Source organism: Akebia trifoliata, chromosome 4 (assembly GCF_017979445.1).
Source record: "Akebia trifoliata isolate Shusen 1 chromosome 4, ASM1797944v1, whole genome shotgun sequence".
In the NCBI taxonomy this organism is placed as follows: Eukaryota; Viridiplantae; Streptophyta; class Magnoliopsida; order Ranunculales; family Lardizabalaceae; genus Akebia; species Akebia trifoliata.
In genome coordinates, this window is record NC_141378.1 from 43,099,000 (window position 1) to 43,124,441 (window position 25,442).

At 34.9% G+C, this 25,442-nt stretch overlaps 2 protein-coding genes across 6 annotated transcripts; one reads left to right on the forward strand and one right to left on the reverse strand.

Moving 5' to 3' along the window:
- Window positions 1-888: 888 nt before the first annotated feature.
- LOC147405107 (small ribosomal subunit protein eS25y) lies at window positions 889-4,897 on the forward strand. Its single transcript, XM_086441252.1, has 4 exons — window positions 889-1,015; window positions 1,127-1,201; window positions 1,316-1,450; window positions 4,645-4,897. Exons 1-4 carry the CDS (start codon window positions 1,013-1,015, stop codon window positions 4,756-4,758), a joined length of 327 nt encoding a protein of 108 aa, XP_086297378.1. The 5' UTR covers window positions 889-1,012; the 3' UTR covers window positions 4,759-4,897.
- A 1,325-nt stretch (window positions 4,898-6,222) lies between these two features.
- LOC147405108 (uncharacterized) lies at window positions 6,223-15,844 on the reverse strand. Of its 5 annotated transcripts, none has more exons than XM_086441249.1 (5): window positions 15,551-15,814; window positions 11,102-12,540; window positions 10,843-10,868; window positions 7,194-7,969; window positions 6,223-6,427 (listed from the first exon to the last, which is right to left on the reverse strand). In XM_086441249.1, exons 2-4 carry the CDS (start codon window positions 12,420-12,422, stop codon window positions 7,397-7,399), a joined length of 1,920 nt encoding a protein of 639 aa, XP_086297375.1. In that variant the 5' UTR covers window positions 12,423-12,540; window positions 15,551-15,814; the 3' UTR covers window positions 6,223-6,427; window positions 7,194-7,396. The 5 variants fall into 5 exon arrangements, with proteins under 5 accessions (XP_086297375.1, XP_086297374.1, XP_086297373.1 ...); XM_086441248.1 differs by having other exon boundaries at window positions 6,811-7,969; XM_086441247.1 differs by having other exon boundaries at window positions 6,755-7,969.
- Between the last annotated feature and the right edge of the window lie 9,598 nt (window positions 15,845-25,442).

The following is a 25,442-nucleotide window of genomic DNA, read 5'->3' on the forward strand; positions in this document are numbered from 1 at the left end:
ACAAGGCTATGGTCTATGGAGTGGGCAAAGTCCAAATATGGGCCCGGTCCGCTATTTACAAGGATGCCCAGTTACCAAAAAAACACCTACGATCAAACTCAAAAATATTTTTTAATTTTATTTTTTTTCTTTTGAATCTGAGTTTTTCCATGAAATCTTTAAGTCTGTGTCGTTAGATTGCTAATTTGATAATCCATATCGCTGAACAACCCTTACAAAACATTATAACACTTGTCCAAACAATTTCAATAGTTGTCTACAATTATGATTGGCCTCATATAAAATCCTAAGCCCAATAAATATAAATTTAGTATGAGAAAAACTATAGAGCCTCTATTGGCACCCCAACTTTTATTTTTTCTCAACCTTTCAATTATTTTCTTTAAAGATATTTCTCAAAACATACGCAACTTATGTCAAAATTCCAGCTCTGATACACTTATCATTTTAATTCTCAAAACATATTTTTCTAGTGAATTCGTCACATTTATCATCAACAAATTCGTTGATAAATTACCAATGAGATTGTTGACATGGCAAAATCGTTAGTATTTTTATCAACAAATTCATTGATTTTATAAGTGACGAATTCAAACAAAAAAAAAAACTTGTTTTAAGAATTAAAATGAATAGTGTACAGGACTCAGAAACTTCATCGTCTTCAGTGCACAAAATGGAGATTCATCATTTTCTTTATTTTTAATTGGGGTGCCAATAGCAGCTCTCACAAACAATTACTAGTGAAGACAATGACTCGGGCGAGTCAACTCGGAATCGTGGGGACGAGACAAGCAAAATACCGAGTTTTAATGGTCGATTGGAACATTTGATCTTTAGTTGATTATGAGATCGAGGTCGTTGAAAATAAAGAGATAATTTAATATGGTAGGTCATGAAAGAAATTTATTTTTTCTCCCATATAAATAAAATCTACAGAGTGAGGATTTAGGGTTTTAAAGCTCCTCTAGCAATCTCCCTTACTCTCCGCCTACGAATTCACCACTACAAGCAGATGGTGTGCATTGTACCCTAAATCTCCAAATTAGGTTTTAGTGATTCTGCTAAATTTATCCGAGTTTCAGATCTTCAAAACTGGTTTAATGGATTTTTATGATTTTTGTTGCAGGCGCCAAAGAAGGAGAAAGCTCCTCCTCCTTCTTCCAAACCCGCTAAATCTGGTGGTGGCAAACAAAAGAAAAAGGTTAAAAAAACGAAACCCTAAATCGAGATCTATCTTTAATTCTTTCTTCTTCTTTTTTTGTTGATTTGTGTATTTGAGAGAGAAATTTTTTGGGGGATTTGATGTGTTTTATAGAAATGGAGCAAAGGAAAGCAGAAGGAGAAAGTGAACAATATGGTGTTATTTGATCAGGCTTCCTATGATAAGCTTCTCTCTGAGGCTCCTAAATACAAGCTCATCACTCCTTCAATTCTCTCTGACAGATTAAGGGTATTATTCTTTGATCTATTGTGTAGTTGTTGTTTTTTAAAGATTTTGTGGACTTGGTTTAGTAATTTATGAAGAATTGCTGATTAGTACCTCAGATATGGGGTTGATAGTAGTTGTAGTTTCTTATTTGTGTGCAAAGTTTTCAAATCAACAGTTTATTTATTTAATCGGAAATGTCTATGAAATTGTCAGATTTACACATATCATCTGCATTTTGTTAGGGAATGTTTGTCGGTTCGATTTCATGGCCCCAACTGTAGAACGAACTAAGTTTGTGGAGGGCATTTAGGTCATTTATGTTAGTTTCAGAGAAGAAGACCTAGGTTAATGGGGGCATGCCATCAGTTTGAAAACATGGGTATCTCTAAATTGACCAAAATCCAAAATAGGGAGTGTCTTGTTGTTAATCATAACATGGGGGTATCTCTAATACTGACCAAAATGTTGAGGGGTATCTCTAATATTGACCAATACTTGCTGCACTTTGTAGCACAAGTTATTTGGCAATTGAGATGCATGTTCAAAGAAAGATTTGGCGAGGTTGAGATCTATTGGTCCAAAAAGAATTGGAAAGACAAATTTGTAATGAGTGTCCATTCAAGAGATTATGAGTTATGGTTTGGGGATGTGCAATGAAGATTGATGAAAATAATGCTGATAATGAGAGGGATTGATTTTTTTACATGTCATTTCCTTGAGATTCTTCCTCCCCAACTAATTGAATCACAGATGTGGAAACCAATATATCCACTCTTAAACACACCAGACTTTGAAAAAGATGACCAAATAAACAAAAATCTAGGGAAGTATTAGGCAACACAAGATTTGTTGATGAGGTTTGTCACACTAAATTGGCAACTACATCCCCTGGTGCCATCTTTGTTTCTTAAGTCTCAAATCTCATTACCTAGATTTGTAGGATGTACACTCATTCAAAATTTTGTCTTTCCAATTCTTTTTGGACCAATCAATCTCAAATTTACAAAATCTTTCATATTGTCTTTTTGTGAACTTGCATCTCAATTGCCTATAATAGGAGGAAGACCATTGGTCATAATGTATCAGGACCTAAAGTGGTCAAGCAGGTGTATTTTGAGGTAACGTGTGGCATCTAGGTTTTTTTTTTTTTTTAAATTTTTGATAGCTAAAACAGATTTATTGAAGAAGAGAAATGAAGAAGGAAGACATTTGGGTAATTGTCTACTCTCAGAATAGCCATAATGGTCATTGATTAGCAATAACCCTTCAATAGCATTGATGTGCGAAATGACTGCCTCATGATATAGATCGACCTGCTATGGGTTCGTGTTTCTATAGTCTTCAACATCGATACCATCTGACGTCAAGATATAGATCATTTAACCTCAGGGCACACAAAATTTGGTATATCTTAGGTATACAAACGTCTTAAAGTGCAACATGTCGAACAAGTTTAACTGCTATAGTCATTTGTTTTCAAGATGTTCAAGCTTTTTGAACACTACATGCATTGGTTTCTTTATATATTGGGTTGCTTGTGGTATGGATTTATGGAATGCTCAATAGATAATCCAATTTTACCTTACAAAAACTTCCAGCAATATTCTTTGTGTTGATGATCACCCTGACCTTTTCATCAATAATAGCCCTGGATGATCACCCCACCTTAAGCCATATACTCTTATAACATTTACGATCATTTGGCCTTTGGCATGGGGATCTCATAAGCAATTACTTTAGAGTACCTCAACTACTTTGTTAGCAATAACTCTAGATAATCAGTCCACTTTCAGCCATGAAATTTTGTAACAACCTGATAATCATACAATCTTTGTCTTTTGTCTTCCGGTCTTGGTTAGAGAAATCTTTGGGGAATGGTTACAACTGGGTATGAGTTTTCGTAACTCCAAAAGATTGATTTGGAGTATAACCCCTTTTGTGATCACGTGGAACATATGGAAAGAAAGAAATGTGAGAATTTCTTAAGGATGTACTCAATCAAACCGGGAGTTTAATCTTATCAGTTCTTGGGTTGCTTTTTCATTGGTGTAAAATCTTCAAAGAGTTCAAAGGGGTGTTCTTCGAGGACTTTTTAGTCCATTGGAATTTTATTTGTAATATCTTAGTCTTAGCTCGTTGTTTGTTTTCTCATGTTTTTTTCGCTTTTCTTGGATTGGTCATCTTCCCCTATGTTGTGTTTTTCCCTTCATCTATAAAACAAAAAAATACCGTGGACAGGGATTTCGATTTACCTTACAATACCCTCAATGACGGTTCAAGATGACTTTTGCCTTTTAGTCAATATTTTAAGGGTATGCTCTGAATGTGCATTGCTATCCGACAGTGATCTGAATCTGAACTGCCACTTTGGACTTATTCATAGGGATTAACTTGGAGTAGCTTCATCAATACGTATAGGGATTGGCACCAAAGACCTTTATCCTAGTTCCAGGGGTGTTGACTCTAAGGAATTGTATCCCTATTTCTAAAGGAGTTGATCTGGAAGAGTTTCATTCTTATTTTGAATTTGACTCTGAAGAGCTTCCTCCCTACCAAAGTTTAAAATGTCGTATTGATTGAATGTTTCGGTTAATGAAAAAACTGATACGGTATCAGCCGATACATACTTGATACATTCCCAAAACATTCAATGTTTCGGAGTCAATGTGGTTGATACTGATATATATCGACCGATACATTTTAATATTTAAACCATGCTCCCTACTTCCAGCGGATTTGTATTGAAGAGCTTTTCTACTTCCCTGGGATTTTGATTCCAAATATCCTCCATATATCTAGGGACTTCGATTATGAAGGGTTTCATCTGTATTTTCATTGGGCTTGGGGATGTTCAAATATGGCAGCCCTTTACGGTTACTTCCATCCTATGAGGTGTTTTTAGACCTCTTGCCTCAGTCCACTTTCAAACGGTGGCCATGAATGGTTGTCTTCAACTTCCATAGGCTTGTGGGATTTTCAAAAATACAACTACTACCAGTAGTCTACCTCCCTCCGAAGGGGGGTTATTCTTAGAGTTACTACCGAGGGATGTCAAACATAATGCCTGAGTGGGGAGGAAAGAAAAAACACAACTTTCCTAGAGATCAATAATAGGGTTTCATACTTGATAGTGAAAAAACAATTTTCGTATTTCTTAGTTAAATTATCAAGATCTTATGCTCTTTTTTATTTCTTTAATTTGTATTGTTGCACAGATTAATGGGTCACTTGCACGGAAAGCGATCAAGGAATTGATGTCAAGAGGTTTGATCAGGATGGTTTCAGCCCATTCAAGCCAGCAGATTTACACGAGGGCAACAAATGCTTAGTGTCTAAATCTCAGTAACTCTTGTTTTTATTTTTTGTTTTGTTTTTATTTCGAAGGAACTAGTTGCTTTATTTACTGGTGAAATATTTTGATTCAGCTAAACAGTTTTAATGTTATGCTCTGGTTATCTTTTGATAAAACTTTTTTTGTGTGTGTGTGGTTGGGTGGGTGGGTATTGATGATGCTTCAGTCTGTTGGTAGAAGGTTTGAGATATTATTGGTTGCATTGTTTTAGATCTTCAGTTCAGGTTGGTATTACTAAATGCTCTCAAGCTAATGACGTTCTCACTTCCCTTGATTTGGTTGCTGGATTTGTCCAGCAGCTTACCATTCTAAATATCAGACATAATTCTAGTTCGGTTTTTTTTATTTTTGAAAATGTTTTTTTTTTAATACTTGGATGTTTAGAAAATTGGAATTTTTTCCATCCAATGCTGGTGGTCCAAGTTTAATTGGATTGGATTTGGATTGAATTAGATAATAATGATGCCAACTCAAAATCTCCTAAAGGTGTGTAGAATTGAAGATGAGGTGATTCTAAATGGGCCTCAAAATCATAACCCAAACCTAGGCTGATAAGGGTTTAAAAAAAATGGTTCGACACCCAGTCTGCTTGTATTGGGCCCTATTTATGGACTTGCCTTGCCCCTAAAGACAACCCTTACCCCAAACCACCACCACAGCACAAATAAGTCGCAAAATTGTGAAGAAAAGAATCGTGGAAGGGTAGAAGCTAATACTTAACCCTCAAAATTTTATTTTCGGGAGGTTAAAGATTATGAGTTTTGGGAATAAATCGAAAATCATTAGTTGTATATTATATCTGAAATGTTACCAGTTTTCCAACTTAAATTGAGATTTATCAATCTGTTCCAAGAGAAAACCTCTTATTTGTCTGTGATTGCAGAAATCATTTTTCTATTGCACTCTCTTGCTGTTAAAAGTTTTTGATAGAATGCCCATCTTTTCATGGATTTAGCCTTTACAAAATCTAATTTCAATTTTAAAAATATTAATATTAATAATTTAAATAAATTTCACATATTTGAAATATAGAAGTAGTTGGGCCCAATTGAGCAAATAGCCCTTGTGTTTTCTGTAAGTAATTTTTAATACGTGGATATCCAATCCATTTTCGTTTTTCAATTTAATCATGAATTTTTAATAGAAATAACAATTACGATTAAATTGTTAAATTATATTATTAAAAAAGGGAAAACAATTTAATCACAGCTTTTAAATCTTTGAATTTGGTAACCATAGTCATTGGGTTTCTGACTCTATGCATTTTCAAGCTGACTCAACAAGTTGGTTCCATCAAGTTTCGATGCCGAGTTGACTAGGTGAAATCAAGCTGATATTATTCATACCTGGGTTTCTTCTCTAACTACCCAATTGTTTCATAAGAGAGACAATTTAGCATCTCTGAACTAATTGGACCAGATTCATAAAGGGATAGAAAGTATTAGACCACAAAGAAAACATGATATTCAAATGGTTGTACACTCACTAGTAGGACAGGACATCTATGTAAGTTCAAAGAAACAAACAAACAAACTCACTCTTGTGAAAACAGCCCAATCTCATAAAATAGGTAACACAGTAAATGACTTTTACCTCAGCAAGGAAGCATGGATGATCCCTTTAGGACTCTTGGTGTACCAGAAACCCTGTTAAATAAAGAATGGAAACAGATGATCAGTTACCACCATCAAATTCTAGGACATATGTATTTTAAATCAAGGTAGCATAGTTGATTATATTATCAACATCTTTCTCATCCTCATACCCATCAAAGAAGAGGCGAACAATAGACCTTCAATGCAAATTATCCACAAGTTACATGATTTCTATCAAATACGCGGATACCAGTCACCGTAAAAATGAATTATCATAATTTTTGAAAAATGAATTATCATAATTTTTGCAAAATCCTCATCAAAAAAATAAAAACTCAAAACTAGATTAAACTCAAAATCCTCATCAAATCAAGTTACTTGAGATTCAAAGCCATTGTTTTGTTGTTAAGTTCCTCAAGCATCCACAACTTTACCTTTTCATTAGAATCAAGTAAACCTTCCCTTAACCGAGCCTCGATCAGAAGCTTTTCAACACCTGATAGAATACTAAAACCTTGGTCTCCCAAATAACTAGTCAGCTTAAACTGGTAAATTGATTAAATGTCTTATCGACGACAATATAATATAACCAATTAAAAAGATGAACTGAATTAAAAAAAAAATAGAACCCAAAAAAAAAAAAAAAAAAACAATTAGGACCAACAAAGGGAAACTAGGAGCATGCTTATGTCCTCGAATCTCAAAAGCTTAACTGTTGACAAAGTGGTAGGTGATCTGTTTGCTCATTTAGTAGATTTTATACAAGCTCTTGTTTTCTTAAAGCAGAGGAAAATATGAACATTGGCAGGACACATACCAATGCAGCACCGAACTTCCAAACCTCCCAACCCTAAATTTCAATTTTGCTTGTGATGGACTGCATGGACACCTCATCTTCTCCCTTTTAAATAACCACCCTCCATCGTCAAAGAAACTGGGCCTAACGATTGATGATTATTCCTTATATTGCTTGCAAACTTCGGAGGACTAATATCTCCTATGGTGCAGCTTAGAGTATTCTCAAAAACCCATAGTATTCCAAACTACAAAAGACCCCCTTTTATGAAACTCACATGCCTGGAAACCGCTCAGGGCCTTCCCCATCAATGCCATAGCAGCGAAGCTTGGAAAATGCTTCCTTTGGAAGTCATCTGACATTACTTTTAAACTTTGTGGCTCAAAAGCAATTGGTGGTGTTGGCTTCATCAGTGGTGCTGGTGCTCGATTATGACACCATCTCTTTATCCAAGAAAGTGACAAGGATAGGTCCCAACGTTCCTTTACTGAGTTCATCAAAGTGGACTTTCTATCACCCACTGTAGGCTCAGAGTTGGGTCTTCTATAACTAACAACTTGGCCAAAGATCTTGGTAACTTTTTCATTGGATGATGTATCTCTGATATTCATATTCCGAGTACCATGAGCAGGAGAATCTGAAGCACTCAACTTGAGACGCTTAACCCATCTAGTGCTCAGCTCTGGGTCTTCTAGAGGGCTATCTCGCTGAAGACTGGAATTTGAATTCTTAGTTTTCTCTCTTAGTGAAACCATCCTCACTTGAGATCTTGCTCGCCTCTGGTCCACCATGAAATCCTGCAAAATATGCACCTGGTTATGATTGAAATGTAGAGGTTACACCATTAGAACTACATAGTATTAATATCTACGTCCACGTTAGCAGATTCAATGGCCACAAATGTTGATCAGTAAATCCACAACCCAGAATCAAAACATGGTGTAAAGCGTAAGATTCCTTAAAATTAGGGTATTTTAGAAACACCCCCCCCCCTACTAAATTAGTGACATTAGGCTAACCCCCTATTACCCACCTTGAATGTAAGTTGAAGAGCTTTTCCTTGATGATTTAACAGTGAAATTTGGATTTTTTTCTTCCAAATTTTGATTTAATAATTCAAGTATTTGAAGAGAATTTTGAAAAAACAAAAACAAAATTTCAGTGTTAAATCATCAAGAAAACACAATGTTGACCGACGGTCGAGGAGGGTAAACATAATATTGCATTTTGCAAGGAGATGAACCTAATATCACCAATTTAACAGGGGGTATTTCTAAAATATCCTCAAATTACTTATAGACGAAACTCAAAAGTCAACCTTAGATAAGTGTTCCTTAGTCATACACCACTTTTGCCTGGACAGCAGTACAATTGTTAGAAAGCAGAGACTACAGTAGCTACCTTTAATCCTACCATTGAAAATTGAACAGAAAACAAAGATCTATGATGCATATAGAAGTGTGACCATACCCATTATAAAGATTGACCTCTCAATGCAAATACGCAACACAAACCATAAAAAACTGTCAACATGATATGATGCAAGTCTAGAAAAATATAAGTGTCATTCTGATGAAACAGCAAGCGTCTTCTGTCTTCAAAAAAACATGGGGTGTGGTTCATTCAGTTAGAAGAAGTCCCACAGATGCACTTATATAAGACGCCAATAAAACCAGCCACTGTTATGGAGCACAAAGTTGGGCAAGCAACTTGTGTGGCACTTAAATGGGTTTGGGTTCATCCTCTTAAAACTCGTGTGGGGTTGGTCATGTGGGGCCCCCAAGGGAGATTAGTCTGTCACACTTACTGAGAGTGTTGATGGGATACTCCCTCGGTTACAAAAAAAAAAAAAAAAGTTGGGCAAGCAAGAACAAGATATGAACAGAATGAAAATAGCTGAAACGAGGAAATTGAGATCAATTAATTGGGGATTATAGGGAATATAAATTCAGAAATGAACAAGATGTAGGGAACCTAGGAGTAGCGCCAATAAGTGACAAAACAAAGAGCCGGTTGGTTTGTAACACTGCTCAAATGCTTGGTCGAGTGCTACTAGAGGGGAAGACCAAAGAGGTCATCGATCGATATAGTGAGAAAATGGTTTGAGTGTGTGCTTTAATGAAGAGTATGCTGGCTCTGGATTTAAAAAAAAAAAGGATTTCTTGTAGACAATCCCAAATACTTGTACAAGGTTTGTACAGTGACAACTATGAAAAATAATGAATGTGTAACTAGATTATGACCATCCAAACCAACAAGTCAGATGGTCAAAGTTGAGCATGATGGAATCAAGGCATTGATTCAATATTCACTCAATTGTGACCGGATTATTGCACACATGACACACATGGTCATCCAACCAATCTATTCAAATATTAATTTAACACAAAATGACATGATCGTCACAACATAAAACTCAATTCAGACCCCAACTATCCAACCAGTGAACTTTTTCCCTCTGAATTGGATGTTTAATATCTTATTCACATATATCACATATATACACGCAACCGGGTAATGTATGATCCAATGGGTTGCCCAACATCTAGATCATCTATATTGATGATGACCTTTGAAATAAGGAGGCAGGCGTATGTTTTGGTGTTTGATACAGGTACAAAGTGTTGACACAGGGCCATAGAAAAGCCCAAAATCTCGACATACCGAATGCATGTATAAGAATATATTTTAACTAAACTCAGAAATCTTTTTTTGTAATAAAAACAAGGAAAGAAGTTCTTGAAATGTAAAAGAAAACATTTCTATACAAAATAATAGCTAAATAAAGCAATTTCTAATATAAAACTTTGGTTCTGTTGGAGGATTGATAATTCCAATTCTCTTTCAGAAGTAAGTTCTTAGAAAATCATTATAAAATGTATGTCAGGTGTGTTTGTATGTCAATATATCTTTGACAGGGAATAAACCCTAAAAGCATACTTATAAACAAGGTTGAAAATCTCGTCTCAAGGCAATGTTTTGATCAAGAGAAAAACCGATACTGCCTCAACCAAAACATTTCGATACATTCCCGAAAGATTCAATGTTTCATATCGGTATAGGCTGATATATTCCGATAATTTGAACCATGCTTATAAAAAGAAAATTAGTAGTGTCATGTCATTGTTAAGTAGATGATGATTGAGCACCTTTTCCCATTCAACTATGGCCACAAAAATTCTTATAAAGGTGCTTCACAGATGGTTAACATCATTCAAAGTGTGTTTGTCTCCGGATTGCAACTGATCCATGAAATGGTCCAACATTTGACAGACTGGAAAAATGACCACCCTATGCCATGTGTCGAGCATCGATGTCATGATAGTAGTGTAATCTATCGTGGCCAAATGGTGTGTATGCATATACGTATGCCTGTACAATAGATGATAGATTAGGAGATCCAAAATGTATAAAGGAAAAAACAGAAAGAAAGAAAGGATCAACAATGGTAAGAAAATCACGAAGAAATGAAGAAAATACACAGATGGAAGTTGGGAAATGGTAGGAGAAAGAACAAGATGCAGAGTGGAAGCGGGACCTTGAAAAGAAGATCCTGCCGCTAAAGACCCTGGTTTACAAGTAAAAGATCTTAACACACCAGCGTACATGATTTCAAGCACACAAAGCTAGGACCATACAATTCAAACAGAAATAGAAAGGTCAATGTTACCTTATTTGATGAGGATGAAGCTATACCTGTAAAATAAAAGAAAGGCCTCATTAGGTGCGTAAACTGTGCATGCTGACAAATTTCATTCTTAAGGTAATTATTCATAAGGTTGTACACATTACAATTGTAACTGTATGAAGGCCTACGCATCTAAATAGATTAACAATCAGTATCTTCCATTCCATAGTACTTGAGAGAGAATAATTAAAATGTAACTTAAAGTAAGTCCTGAATATGTAAAGTAGAGAAAGGTACATACTCAGAAGAGAGTTCCTCGCCTGGAAAGCAGTGATGTCCATGGTATCAGTTTCATCTGATGATTCATCCTTTAAACCAAGAAAGCCAGTCTTTACATCTCTAACATCCTTCCCTTCACTATCAGTGGAGCTTCCAACAAGTTGAAGCTTTACTCCACACCTACCATTGGAATCAAAACCAGGAGGTAAGGTAAGTAGTTCATGGAATGCCTTCCTGTCAAATGTGGTGGATAGTGTTGGATCTTGAATCATTGGCTTTCCGGTCTTCTTTGTGAGCAACACATGGTGGGTTGTTTGAGAGAACTTTGGAATAGTTCCGGGTTCTCCCTCCATAGAATCCACAGTGGTGCATATTTGAACTTTTTCCACATCATGAATGGAACATGTCGGCATTCTGTGTAACAGATATTGTCCACGGTAAAACTCTCCAAGTTTGCTTACCCCAGCAGGACAGTTGTGGTCGGGTAAACAGAAATTGCTTGTTGAAGGATTATGTTGTAGTTGCAAGGCCTCAGTGTTATCCCCAAAATACGAACTTTCGGATTTTCGGGAGACCAGTTGGTTATCCGTTTTCTTACCACAAACCAAAAACGTAGAATAGCTAGGATAATTGCAGTGTTCATGTTCCATATGAGTAAAATTAGTATTTCCAAACTGTTCTTTTGATGCTACACAAAGGTTTGAATGATCGGTTTCTCCCTTTCCTCGCATAAAGGACTCAAATGTTGTAAGCTTATCCTGAAAAGGGCCTAAAGCAGGCAAGCCATATAGTCTAAGTGTTCTTGAGGGAAAATGAGGCTTGCTTGCCCCTACAGTGCCAGTACCATAATCACAATTGTCATCAGTTTGAGTCATGGATGCATGTTTTTCACAAAAAACAGGATCTTTCTTTTGAGCCGAAGCATTCTCGATACTTCTCTTGATGTTCGCATTTCTTAATTTTCCAGATTTCATCACGAGTGGTTCATCTGTGATCTCAACTCTCCTGGCTTCAGTTAATGCTCCAGCTGTTTTAGCAGACTGGGGAATGTCAGATGCTACCACAAAATTTCCTTGTCTGTACTGCCATGCATTCCTGTATTCAGAAACATGGCATGGATTCCCATCTATGGCTAACCTTTTGGCCTTCCTAGGCTCGGCAATTTGAGCAATCACTGCCCCCTCCTTAGAATCATGATCTTTTAAAAAATGATTATTAGCCTGTGATGCTGAGTTACAGCTTCTTTGCATCCAACGAGCCATCCACACAGAGTGGAAAGGATGCTTAGACTCCTCAGTTTTTGCATCACTGTCACAATAAGTCTGTACAGTACGATTCAGCATGATGATGGAAATTTCAGTTGTTAGATGTGAAAACCATCCACCTTTGAAAGGGTAATTGGTAATTCCATCTCATCAGGCAGTTGTTTGAGTCCAGACTTTGGCCAATCATGTCATTGTTCTACATGTAATTGAAAAACAATGTTTCAACACTAAAAACCAATGGAACAGATGTGAAGCAGAATAAAAAGAATGGCATATTATGTCTACATGAAATAGAATCAATGAAACAATTGTTATGTAAATGTCTTGTATTATGTTGGGCGTACGCTGAGCTGCGGGGGTGCAGGGGGCAGCACGCCCCTGCCCAGGGGCTCGGGGGTGGAACCCCAGACCAAATTTCTCAGGGGTTCACAAAGGCAATTGTGGAATATTTTCATGGGGGTTTCTATTTTTTGGTGAGGCAGACACATTTTCTCTACTCTCTTGTTTTTGGCTAGATATCTCTAGGCTATATAAAACTCAAAAGAAGATAGTAAGATTGGATTCTTGATCTGATCTATGGACATAATAAGCACACTGCCGAACCACATAAATTGTTGTGTTTGTGTGCAATTTTTGTTCTTTTTTATGCCTCATTTTTCACAACAATGAAGTTAACCAGACTTTTATATGGATATCATAATCAAATTTCTTGAAGTGATCACCCCTAAAATCTGTTGGCTCATGGGAGATTGGCTCAATGTGATTCGATCGCTAAATGTGTGTCAACCCCTCCCCTAATCCCCAAAATAGTTTTTGCATTGCTGTATCACTGACATTTGTCACATAGAAAAGGAACTTAAAGCCAATACATGAGCTAAATATGTTGTGGAATCCACTTGAAATAAAGTAGGAACTTTGAACCATTCTCCGTAATTTCTTTTTTACAAAAATATAGCCCAGTAATTGAGGATTTAGTGTGGTGCAACGTAGACAAGCCACTCACAAAAGTGTCTTGCTTTTGTGAAGAAAAATTAAGATGTGGTATAACCACCCATCCAGTAAGGTGTCTTTCGGTGCTCATGAGAGCCAAACTAATGATCAAAAACTCAATGACGGATGAACTTTTGTGACCCATCATTTTCAAGCGCATATATAGCATTTCTGTTTAATACGAAATGTCTCTAGTTCCATGTGTAAACCAATTATCACATCTGATCATATTCACAAAATTTTCCAAATTTTTCATAAAATTCTCTGAATTAAGTGTTAGCTGATTAGTTTCGTGAATTGATGAATTAATCGACAATCCCTCAATTAATCATGAATATGATGTTTTTACCATTCACCTCCAAAATTGTAGTCTTTTCAACATTCAAAACATCAAGAAGAAGATGGGATTTAGAGAGATTGAAGTTGATAGGATTTGGTAAGAAATCCAATAAAATATTTTGTATAATCTCTAAAATTTTGCCCATTTTATCACGAAACTTTTCCAAATTTATTCAAATTAACTGAATTGAACCACCCTCACTGAATAATTACCAAACCCGTACATTGTTACTATGCTTTTGACCATACTATTGCCATAGGCAGGTGGTCTTCAAAACTTATTTTCTTCCTTAAAGCATGCATTCCATTAAGGTAAGCCAGGATTAAGAACAAAACGTCAAGTGACAGACAGAACACCAATTTTCCAACAGCCAGTATCATGGTTTTAAATCTCGTCCGAGACTGAGATGACTCGCCCAAATCATCTCAGTATCGTTCACCAATGAGCCGGATTTACACGGCATCTCAAGATTCACATATCTCACAAGATAACCATACAACTCGGACGATATTTTGAAAATCTCAGCCTAGTTACCTGGGATTTTGAGCATTTCAATTGAAATAATTAATTTTTCTAGAATTTCAATATTTATTATCAAAATAAAATATAAATTTATGATGAGAAAAGTGAATGCATTAGTCCCCAAGACATTGGTCTCTGAATGCTTAACCTTACTAGTGGACCCATAAAACTCAAACAACATAATCTTTGTGAGATTCTGCTTTGAACTCAAAAGTCTAAACTTTAATCCTAAATTTAGGCAGTTAGACAAAACCTAATTAATCCAAGGCTCAAACCCATAGCTCAGTTGGTTTGACACATTGCAAAACAACTTTGAAGTCACGGGTTCAAGTCCAGCTTACCCATATAAAAAAAATACCTAATTAATCCAATTCATAGTTTTAAATCTTGTCCGACACTGAGACGACTCATCTGAGTTGTCTCGGTATCATCCACCAACGAGACAAGTTGACAATCATCTCAAAGACATGATTTATTCTAATTTTAAGGCTTTTTTTTTAAATCTCGTCTGTGGCAACTCAAATAAATCGGATATCTCATCTGAGATGACTCGGTCTGGTTCACGGACAAGACTAGACGTCAAAACGAGTTTTAAAACCATGGTCCAGTTTGAACAGGCCAGAACTATCTGACTCAGACCGAGTCAAACCCTTCCAAACCGGTCAAACAAGTTGACTTGGGCTATATATATTTGACCAATGTGAAACGTCTGGAACTATCTGCCTCCGGCCAAGTCAAACCCTTCCAAACCAGTCAAGTTGACTTGGACGAGTGTTCAAAAAATTTGACCAATGTGAACTGGGTTGATGGACCGATTCGGAGTCTTCTGACTCGACCGGACTCAGTGAGTTTTCAAAAAATTGGCATTTGAAACAATTTTTGGACAAGAGATTCGTCCAACTCGCCCCAATCAAACCGGGTACCGAGTTTTTCAAAATAAGAGGAAAAAAAGAAACGAAAAAAAAAGAAGGCCAATTTGAACCTATTTTTGAAGCCGAGTTAGGAAACCATGAATGCTTTGCGAAGATCCAACTATCTTCATGAACCGATCATGCAGATACTTCAAGCTTTAATTCGACTTTAATCAAACAAAATTTACTCCTAAAACGAAATAATTGACTACTTACCAACATACGACAGTGAAAGAGGACCTATTTTCAAAACTACTGTTTCCAGCAAAATCAAACACAGGAAACCAAACAATCACATCTAAAACTCCACCAAAATCCATGACAGCAGGAGAAACAAGAATCACCATTTCCAGCAGAAAATCAACAGAAAGAAAATGAAAATCAACGATCAGAGCTCAAGATCGCAATTTCTGCAAATAAAAAACCTAAAACTTCCAACTTACCTCAATTGATTCGAACTAAACAAGATGGAGAGATGAAGCTCAAATTTCACAACCACTACAAGGTCCACAATTAAAATCACGATCGAATTCAGTCGATCGATTCGTACGGATGGAAGAGAGAGAGAGAGGGTTTTTCCTTCCGAAGATATTTACAAATATCTCTGTGAGAGAGAGGAAGGCTTCGTCGAGGTGTATTTAATGTGGTTTAGAGGAGAGGAGAGGAGAAAGTAGAAATGAAGGCTTCAAGCAGCCAAGTGGTTTCACTCAAGCCGATGTCTACGATACGATATTTGTGGTTAGCGTTTCGTTTCGTGTCGTGTCATTCCGTTTTCTCTCGTGTCTTTTTTGTCTTTATCTGGGACTTTGAGAGCTGCGAAGAGACGGGCCTGTTTTGCTCCACCAAACTCAACCTTTTCAAGATAGTTTTGGTGGGGTTATTTAGACATTTACCCCCTCCGATTTTTTATGAATTTTTAGATACCCCCATTTAATAATACACCCTGTGATTCTAACATCAATAGTAAATTGATGTAAACATAGTCTTGGATCAGATTCAAAATCCGATCCATTCCAATTCAATAATTTCGGATCTTGTCTAAGGATTTGGTTTTCGATAAGCATGGGTTATGTTAATGTGGGCCCATGCACAGGTTCAAGTGCAATACATACACTTCAGAAATTGGAACATGATGGTATTTTTTATACAAAATCCAATTTTGAAAGTGTATTTAATGCACTTTAACACATGCCCTGAGGCTATTATGTTTGGATTGAGAGAAACAGAGAGAAGAAAAAATATATGAGTTTCTCAACATTTTCTCTTGTTTGAATTTTAAGTGAGGGAGAGAAGAGAAAAGAATTAAAGAGAAGATGAGAGAAAAAAAATTTTGAATTTTCTTTATCTCCAAAAGTGGAGAGAAGATGAGAAAAATCCTTTTAAAATATTTTATAATTTCAACTCTGTCCGAAGATCTCTTTTAAGATATTTTAAAATTTCAAAGTTGTCCCAAGTTCTCTCTTGACAATCCAAACATGGTGGAGAAAACTTGAGTTTTTCTCCTCTTTTCTCAATCCAAATATAGTCTTAGGGTACACGTTAACAATACCCTTTATTTATTTATGTATCTATTATCTGATTCATTAGATGGGATCCTAATCTAACAGTTAGGATAAACTCCTTTCTTGGAACATTAGTAATGTTATATGATGGTTTATAATTAAGGTAATTTTTTTTCTAACTTTGATAAGCTGGTATCCCTATAGAGAACAGACGGGTCCTGTATTTGGGTTTTACCCAGTCCATAGACGATGGTCTTGTCCAAGGACTAGTCCCGAGGCACATGAAATGCACGCACATCACACGCACCAAGTAAGTGAGGGTGCGCCCTCGCTAGTGGCCACTAATGAATTAATGCTCATGCAGGGTATTGTAGTCACGACCTACAGGCATTAACTGCTTATTGGTCTGAAATTTCCATTGAGCCAATCCCTCGTGGTTTAGGGTAATTTTCTTCTAGTGTAATAAGTTTTCTTCTATGATATCATCACCCGTAGACCTTACTAACTAGGCTAGCTAGCACTTCAAACCAATGTTTTAAAATTTGATTTGAACCAGTGGTCAGATTGTGCTCAATCGTATTTTGTAATAAATTTGATTCAACTAATGAAGCATGGGTTTTATGAGTATTATCCTTTTTAAGAATCTAATAAATAAAAGAGTTTTAAAAAATGTATGCATATTTTTACATCTTTTCATGAAAATATATCAATCCAACCAAATTGGATTGTGAACCAACCAATTTGACATATACTCGGTGGGATGAATTCAATTTTTAAAACATTGCTTCAAACACGTCTTTATATTAATCCAAATAAATATTTATACCCACACTCCATAGATTTTTACATGGTTTTGATAACTCCTCTACTTTTGAAACAATGAATGTCTTTGACCTAAGTCTTCAACCGTTAGCCCAAAAATTAGATTTTTTTTTCTCAAAATCAGTCATCTTCAGCTTTTTTGAATAAAATTTTTAACCCTCATTATCAACCTTAATATTATATCTACTTCAAGTCACCTTCAAATCTCAAGACTAAATATGATTTTTGTGGTAAAACGACAAAATCTAGGTAAAAAAATGTAAGATTTTCTACAAATGAGGCAAGAAAAATTGTAGGAGACTTTTTAGATCCCCACTCCTTAAGATTTGTGTAATATTTAATTTATTGATCCTCAATTTTCGTGTTGCAACAAATGAATTTTTTAGTTGTCTTTTTTAGTAAGTTTTTTTTTTCTAGTCATCTTATTAGTCAAGCTTCACCTGAAAAGACACCGGTGTGATATCGACTAAAAAGCCTCCAATGATCAAGTTAGAAATTGGTAAAGATTACAGACCAAAAAAAGAAGAGAATTAGAACATGAAATTTTTGTGTGACTTGTGTCTTGGGTTTAAGTAGGAGAAATCTCCTTATTTATAGAGTTCATGTACTCTTTAATGGGAATAATAAACTCAGTTGTAACCATTCTCCCATATTGTCTAGCATTTATGGTAATAAATACATATGATCCTTTGATGATAACGAAGACTCATTCCTCATAGTTCTTGTAACTTACCTAAGAAGTGATATTAATTATGTAACTTCTTCAACTCAGTGGTTATTCAGTTCCTCGAGTTGACTTAGTCAAATTATGTGATTGTAACTCTTTTGGACATCATGTATATTTTACCTAGGTGATAGAGTTAGCTACAATGATTTTTGCTACTTGGATAGTTTTATTTGAGATGGTACATCAGTACTTCGTTATGTTTCTACCTGGGTAGCTTTACATAATTATCTTAATGTATCAATTTCCTTAGTAGCAATAAGAGAATGATGAAAAGGATGGGGGAATAGTAACAATAGCAACATCAACTACTAAGCAATCTCTCCATGTGAACATACAAAGGGATCGACCTAGGGGCTGAACCACCTTGAGGGAGCACATAAAGGGTCGGCCAAGGAGACCGAATCACCTTGATAAAATACATAGAAGGATCGAACAAGAAGGCCAAACCTCATGAAGAAATTAATTGGAAGGTTGGCTAATGAGGCCAAATCTCATCATAAAACCAGTAAGAGAGATCGAACCTCATGATGAAAACCAATAGGTTTTTCGCCAAAGTGGTTGAACCTCATAGTGGAAACTGATAAAGGGGTCGGCCATTTAGACCGAACCTCATAGTAAAATCGATTGGGGCAAGGTTGGCTAATAAGGTCAAACCGATTTTTAGGTGGATCCAATCATCTCAATTTTATTAATTTTGTAATCCCTAGAATGGAATACTTTTGGTTCCTAAAAAAAGATGAAAGAAAATGAGATTGTAGATGTTGAAGACCTTCAAGATGATTTGTTTTGGGAAGAAAAAACCAATAGATTTTTGGAGAAATAGAAACCATGCAATTTTGAATAGAAAAATCTAGGATATTTTGTAAAAGATTAATTCTTGGTTGAAAAGATGAATAAAGATAAAGTTGAGTAGATTATAAACAAAATGTACAATGGAGATTGGAGAGCTTGAAGATGATTGATTTTGGAAAGAAAAATCAAAAGATTTTTAGTTAGAGGTTAAAGATGATGGCACTTGGATTTTTAATTTATCATTTTAAGGAGACTGAGGTCAAGGGAGGTTTGCATCAATTTCAAAACACGGGAGTATCTCTAATATTCACCACAATGAGAGGGTCATTTCTAAATCACCATAATATATATATATATATATATTTTCCTATCCACATATGATATATTCCTATCCACATATGAAAAGGTCAAAGGTAAAGGAACATTCTAGTCTCATAGTAGAGGTGGAAGGATATTCCAGGGGATTTTCAAAGGCAACAACCCTACTAGTAAGGTCTTAATACCCTTCACCCCTACAAGATGTCAAGATCAAATTATCAAGATCAATAATTTAAATTATTGATATAGATCATACAAATCAATGATATTGATCTATGTTACCTAGTTCGTCGATTTGAATTCAAGTTCGGAGTTCGGAGTTCGTAGTTCACCAATCTAAAATGAACCCGGTTCATAGGGGTAGGTAGAGAAAATTCATTTTCAGGTTCGCTTTGGTTTCCCATTTCGGTTTGCTAGCTTGGTTCACTTGTGCATATATATATAATTCAAGTATACGAGTTATAATTATAATTATAGTATAAAAAATTGTAGGTTAAATAGAAATAAATTAGTAAAAGAATTTAAATTTAAAATATGAACAATGAAAAAAATAAAAATCAATTAAAAAATATTTGATTCACTGAACCTGATGGGTTTGTGGTTCGCTTGATTTTACGAATCTAGTACTAACCGTTTTGCAAATTGGCTCATTTCATACCGATTCGTGGTTCAGACTAATAGAAACTAATTGGAAAATAAAGTAATTCATTTATGTCCAATCATTGAAATCAACAATTATAATCATTTTATCTCAATGGTTGCAAAAATCAATCTCGATAATTGAATCAAAAGTCGATTTGGACAATTCAAAAAGTCGATCTCAATTATTGAATGTGGTTGAGGGGCATTAAGAAATAAAAAAGTTCAATAATTAGAAATCAAGTAACCACCCCAAAGTTAGGGATCATTTATAATGAAATTCCTCTATGATAGGGTTGCAATCTGGCCGAGTTAGAGGGTAAACCTAGGTTCAACCCAAGTAATGGCGGGCTTAAGCTCACTAACCCAACTTTGATTTTCTAAAATTGAGTTGAGTTCGGATTAGCCCAAGTTAAGTGATTTTGGGTGGTTTGGTCAAATTGGGCTCGTTGAATAACCCTAATTTCATTTTGATTAGAAAAAAAAAATTGTATTTTTCTGAAATACAACATACAAAACAAAATTATTAGTAAATAAAACTGCATACAATCTTCAAATCCATCATTGATGTAATACTTAGATGAACCATTAATGTTAATTAATTGTCCACAAGTCATAATAAGATGAAATAAAAAAAATCTATAATTAATATATATATATGACATCAGGTTCGGGTTGAATCGGGTTGCTCGTACCATCAATCCGACTTCAACCCAAATTGAAATCGAGTTAAAATATTCTAACCAATGCTAAACTCATCTTTTACATAACTCAGCCCAAGCCCATGAGTTGGGGCCAGCCCGCCCAGATTACAGTCCTACTATGTGCGGTTCTTTAAATAATTTAAGTAGAACAATAGGGAATGTGTCACCAACTCACTTGTCTTGGCTCAGCCGCCGATGATATGGGCTAAGAGCTGAGCCACGTTCTTAACACAGAAACAGTCTAACATGGAATTCCTTGGAGAGTTTGATTGCAACGTGTCTCCTTAAATCACGCAACACGACAACAACGGGCTTTGGTCTTACTTTGTCCACGTTGCCACCAAATAAAGTAATCAAATATTAAAATTGATTATTTTATTTTATTTATTTATTTATTTATTAATATTAATTGAGGTTCTCTCAATAATAAGAGTTAATAACGAAAATAAAAATTAAAGCTCACCACAAATTTATATAAATTCGTGGTCTCAGACTCGCTCTTTGCTATCAATTGTTTGACAGCGAAAGTCCAAGCATCTTTGGACCTAAATTGTCTATCAAAGACATTAGAGATAGTGAAATTCAATTTTTTTTTCTTTTAATATATTTTAATATTTAGAGCAATTAGTTTTGATGAGGGCCCACCTAATCCCTTGATTACCAATCAAAAAAATAAAAATAAAAATTTATTAGCTCTAGATTACATTTTATTATTAAAGGAAATAAAAAATTAAAAACACAAAACTAAATTCAAAAGTTGATTTTATTATAAATTATAGATCCGATAACATTAGTATATGTCAAAATTCCAATTTTGTTATACCACTTTCCCAAACACATGCAGGCAATATATTGTTCACTTTTTACGCATCTAAGAACTCGTAAGTTCATCACTTTTAAACGTATCAGTTCGTAGATACGTAAAAGCGAATAGTGTAACCCCATGCATATTTTCACGAATAAAAATGAACAATGTACTGAAATTATAATTAAAATAAAAGTCGTGCATGTTTTCATAAATATTTCAAGAAAATAAATGAATGGTTGAGAATAAACAAGAGTTGAGGTGTCGATAGAACCTCTTTAAGATTTTATATGAGCTAATCATAATTGTAAACAAATTGAAATTGTTTACATGAGTGTTATAATTTTTGTAACGTTTGAAAAGTGTTTTAATCTTTAATTGGGGTGTGAGAAATAATTTAAGAAATTGGAGTGTAATAAGCAAAAGTTGAGGTACCAATAGCAGGTCTCTAAATAAAGTATAGAAATATTTACGAAAATATGCATGAATTTTGTTTTATTTACGATTTCAATACACTATTCATTTTATTTACGAAAACATGCATGTGATACACTATTTACTTTTACACATCTACGAACTCGTAAGTTTAAAAGTGACGAACTTACAAGTTCGTAGATGCGTAAAAGTAAACAATGCACTCCATGCATGCTTTTGAAAATTAAAATAAATAATATGCCTAAATCAGAATTTCAACATATTTAATGCACGATAATTTGATTCATCCTAAAATATATCTCAGATTTAATTTACAATCCAATCCAATCTAAATGGTTGGACGAATCCAATTTACTTGTGAAAAAAAAAATGATAATTTTTATTTAGGAAATGTATGGCCCTCCATTTTCAAAGTCAAAAAATATTTTAAAAAAAATTCTATTTTTTATAGAGATTCTATTGCCACACCAACTTTTGCTAATGCTGTATCTATTCATATGTAAATCACTAAATAATTAGCGCACATTTTGGGTGCTGTTTGTAAAATTTGTTGTGGTAATAGAAGTTTTCTTTCATAAAATCTGATCCACACCGTACCAGTGAGCCTTAATTAGGGGTGGAAGCGTGACTAAGCCATCCGCATCTCTTTATTTGCCAAATGGCTTACTCTCATTTGCGAGTCGGACTTTGAAGCCGACAGCGGCTTCAAAACTTTGAAGAAACCCTCTTGGTTATGAGAAACGTGGCGTTTTGAAATATTTGACGTCCCTGTATTTCCACCAAATTTTGGAGTACCTCCTTGAAAATGCCACGTGTAATCTCATGGAAAGTGTTTCTTCAAACTTTGAAACAGCCCATCTGCTTCAGAGATTTTTTTTCTCATGGGCCAATTACCAGTACTAGCGACAGCTTTTACTTTTCGTACAATTGTTTTGCCACGTGAGTTGTTTGGGTCGCATGAGAGCACGTTGTGTGGCTAATTATTTGGTCCTAATCACCGTCATAAACTATATATATATATTTTTTTAATACTTGTGCGTGGTTTGCTTTTTTATGTCGATTTTGTGGGTGTATAAAAGTAGGTGGTTTTGGATCCACTATGAGATATTCGATTAATTTTTAAATCGGTTTTTGATAATAATTTTAAGGACCCGTTAAGGATTGGGTCTCCATTAGGTATTCATCAGGTATCCATTGGACAAATGGGTAAATAAAATAAATTTTTTATTATTTAAAAGAATATTTATATTTATTATTTAGTAATATAATTAATTAATAATTAAAAAGAGATGTTTTAATATTTAATATCTTTTCAAATAAATAATTTATTTCTCAAGTCTCAACCTTTTCTATTTTCTAAACCTCTAACCATATTCCCTGCTCTCATTCTCAACTTTCAACTACAAAAGAATTGCACCCATCTTTTGAAATATTAAAATAGCTCATTCAAAATTCAAACAGTGCAAACAAATAACGATTTGTTAGTAAGGATTTTACCCATGCTAAGACTCCTTGGTTTCATCTTGTGATAAAAAAAAACATGATCTAATGATTTAGGATTGTAGATAGGGCTTAAAATAGGTTGGGTTCGGGCCAAATATGTGTCTACCCATATCCATATCCGAATTTTTAATCCGGGTCCAAATAATTGTCCCTTTTAAAATCCAATTTGACTTGATATGAACCAACACTACCCCTACAGGTTAGAGAGTTAAAGTGAAACCAATACAATCATGTGTTTGGTCACACAAAAATTGGTTGTACTGAAGTTCGTACATTTATACATGGCTAAAGTGATTTGAAATACTACTCAAAATTATTGAAGACATGTTAGGATTATTGAAGAAGATGATATGTGGGTGGAGCTCAAAATCACATGTTAGGGTTTTTCTAGGGAAGAGTGAAGAAGATGCATGTGATTTGGGGGTTTGAAAACATGGGGAAGAGGTTGATTGATCTACACCGTTAGATTTTAACATATGCGACAAGGGTCCCGTTCGGCACCCTTAGTTTTACCACACACTTTAACAAATGCGTTTTGTCCTACACGGGTTAGAAGTTTCGGAATGGGCTGATTTTTGGTGAGGATGATCTCTATGGTGAGGAGATCATCTTCACCAAAAATCAGCTCATTCCAAAACTTCTAACCCCATCAAAAATGATTTACAAAAAATGGATGGTCCACGATTTTTCAACTTGTAAACATGGGGCTAAACATTTCGGAATGGGCTGATTTTTGGGGAGGATGATCTTCTAATCATAGAGATCATCCTCACCAAAAATCAGCCCATTCCAAAACTTCTAACCCATGTAGGACAAAAAACGTTTGTTAAAGTGTGTGGTAAAACTTAGGGTGCTGAACATTTCCCATGCGACAATTTGTCTAGAATTCTGTCACACGAGCCTAACCCCCCCACCCCCTCCCAGCGTTTCGTAGACAATGTTTCGTCCCATATGGCAAAATAGTTTCAGAATTGAATGATTTTTTGTGAGGATGATATATATGGTGAGTGGATTATCCTTAAAAAAAAAAAATTCAGTCGATTCTAAAACTTCTAACCCTATGAAAAGTGGTTACAAACTAACGGTTAAAATAAACGGTCAACGATTCAACTTTTAAACTAGGGCTAGCAATTTCAGAATGAGCTGATTTTTTGCAAGTATTATTCCCTCACTATAGAGACCATCCTCACAAAAAATCGACCAATTTTGAACATGTTTGCTCATATAAGATAAAACACGTTGTTTACAATGTTGTCTAAGGATCCTAACCTATGTATATAGAGGACAGATCATGGGCCATATGCAAAAGCAATGGTGTTTCAAAATATAGGTTAGAAGTTTTAGATTGAGCTGATTTTTTGTGAAGATGGTCTCTATGATGAGAAGATCATCCTTACAAAAAATCAGCTCAATATAAAACTTAGAAGTCCATCAAAAGTGATTTACAAATTATTAGCAAAAAATCGACGGTCCACATTCCAAATCACTTTTGATAGGATTAGAAGTTTTAGATTAGACTGATATTTTTGTTTTTTAGGATGATCTTCTCATTATAGAGATCATTCTTACAAAAAATCAATTCAATTCAAAATTTCTAACCCATATTTTGGAAAACCATTGTTTTTTACATACGTCCCATGATCCGTCCTCATATATATAAGAAAACTTGTAATCTGACTTGATTGTTATGGATTGAGTTTGATGCAGTTCTCCCCCATGAACATGGCCTCAGGCACATTCAATTGGGACCAATAATCTTTGGGCATATCTTTTGGTGGAACTATACACAAATAGTCAACTTGATGGGTAACATTTACTTATTAAATTTGATAATTTTATTTTATGATTGGCTCTTAGTTCTTGATTTGATCATTTTCTTGTTACTCAAATTTAATGTCTATGTATTCCTAATGTAAATTACATTTTTGTTACAAGTCTAGTCTAAATTTGAATATCTTGGGATTTGTTTGTTCCATTGTATATGCCAAAATGCATTTTCAATAGGAAAACATTGAACTCTACCTGGTATGTCCTCAAGATGGACCATAATCACTCTATTTAATAATACATATCATGCCAATTACCAAC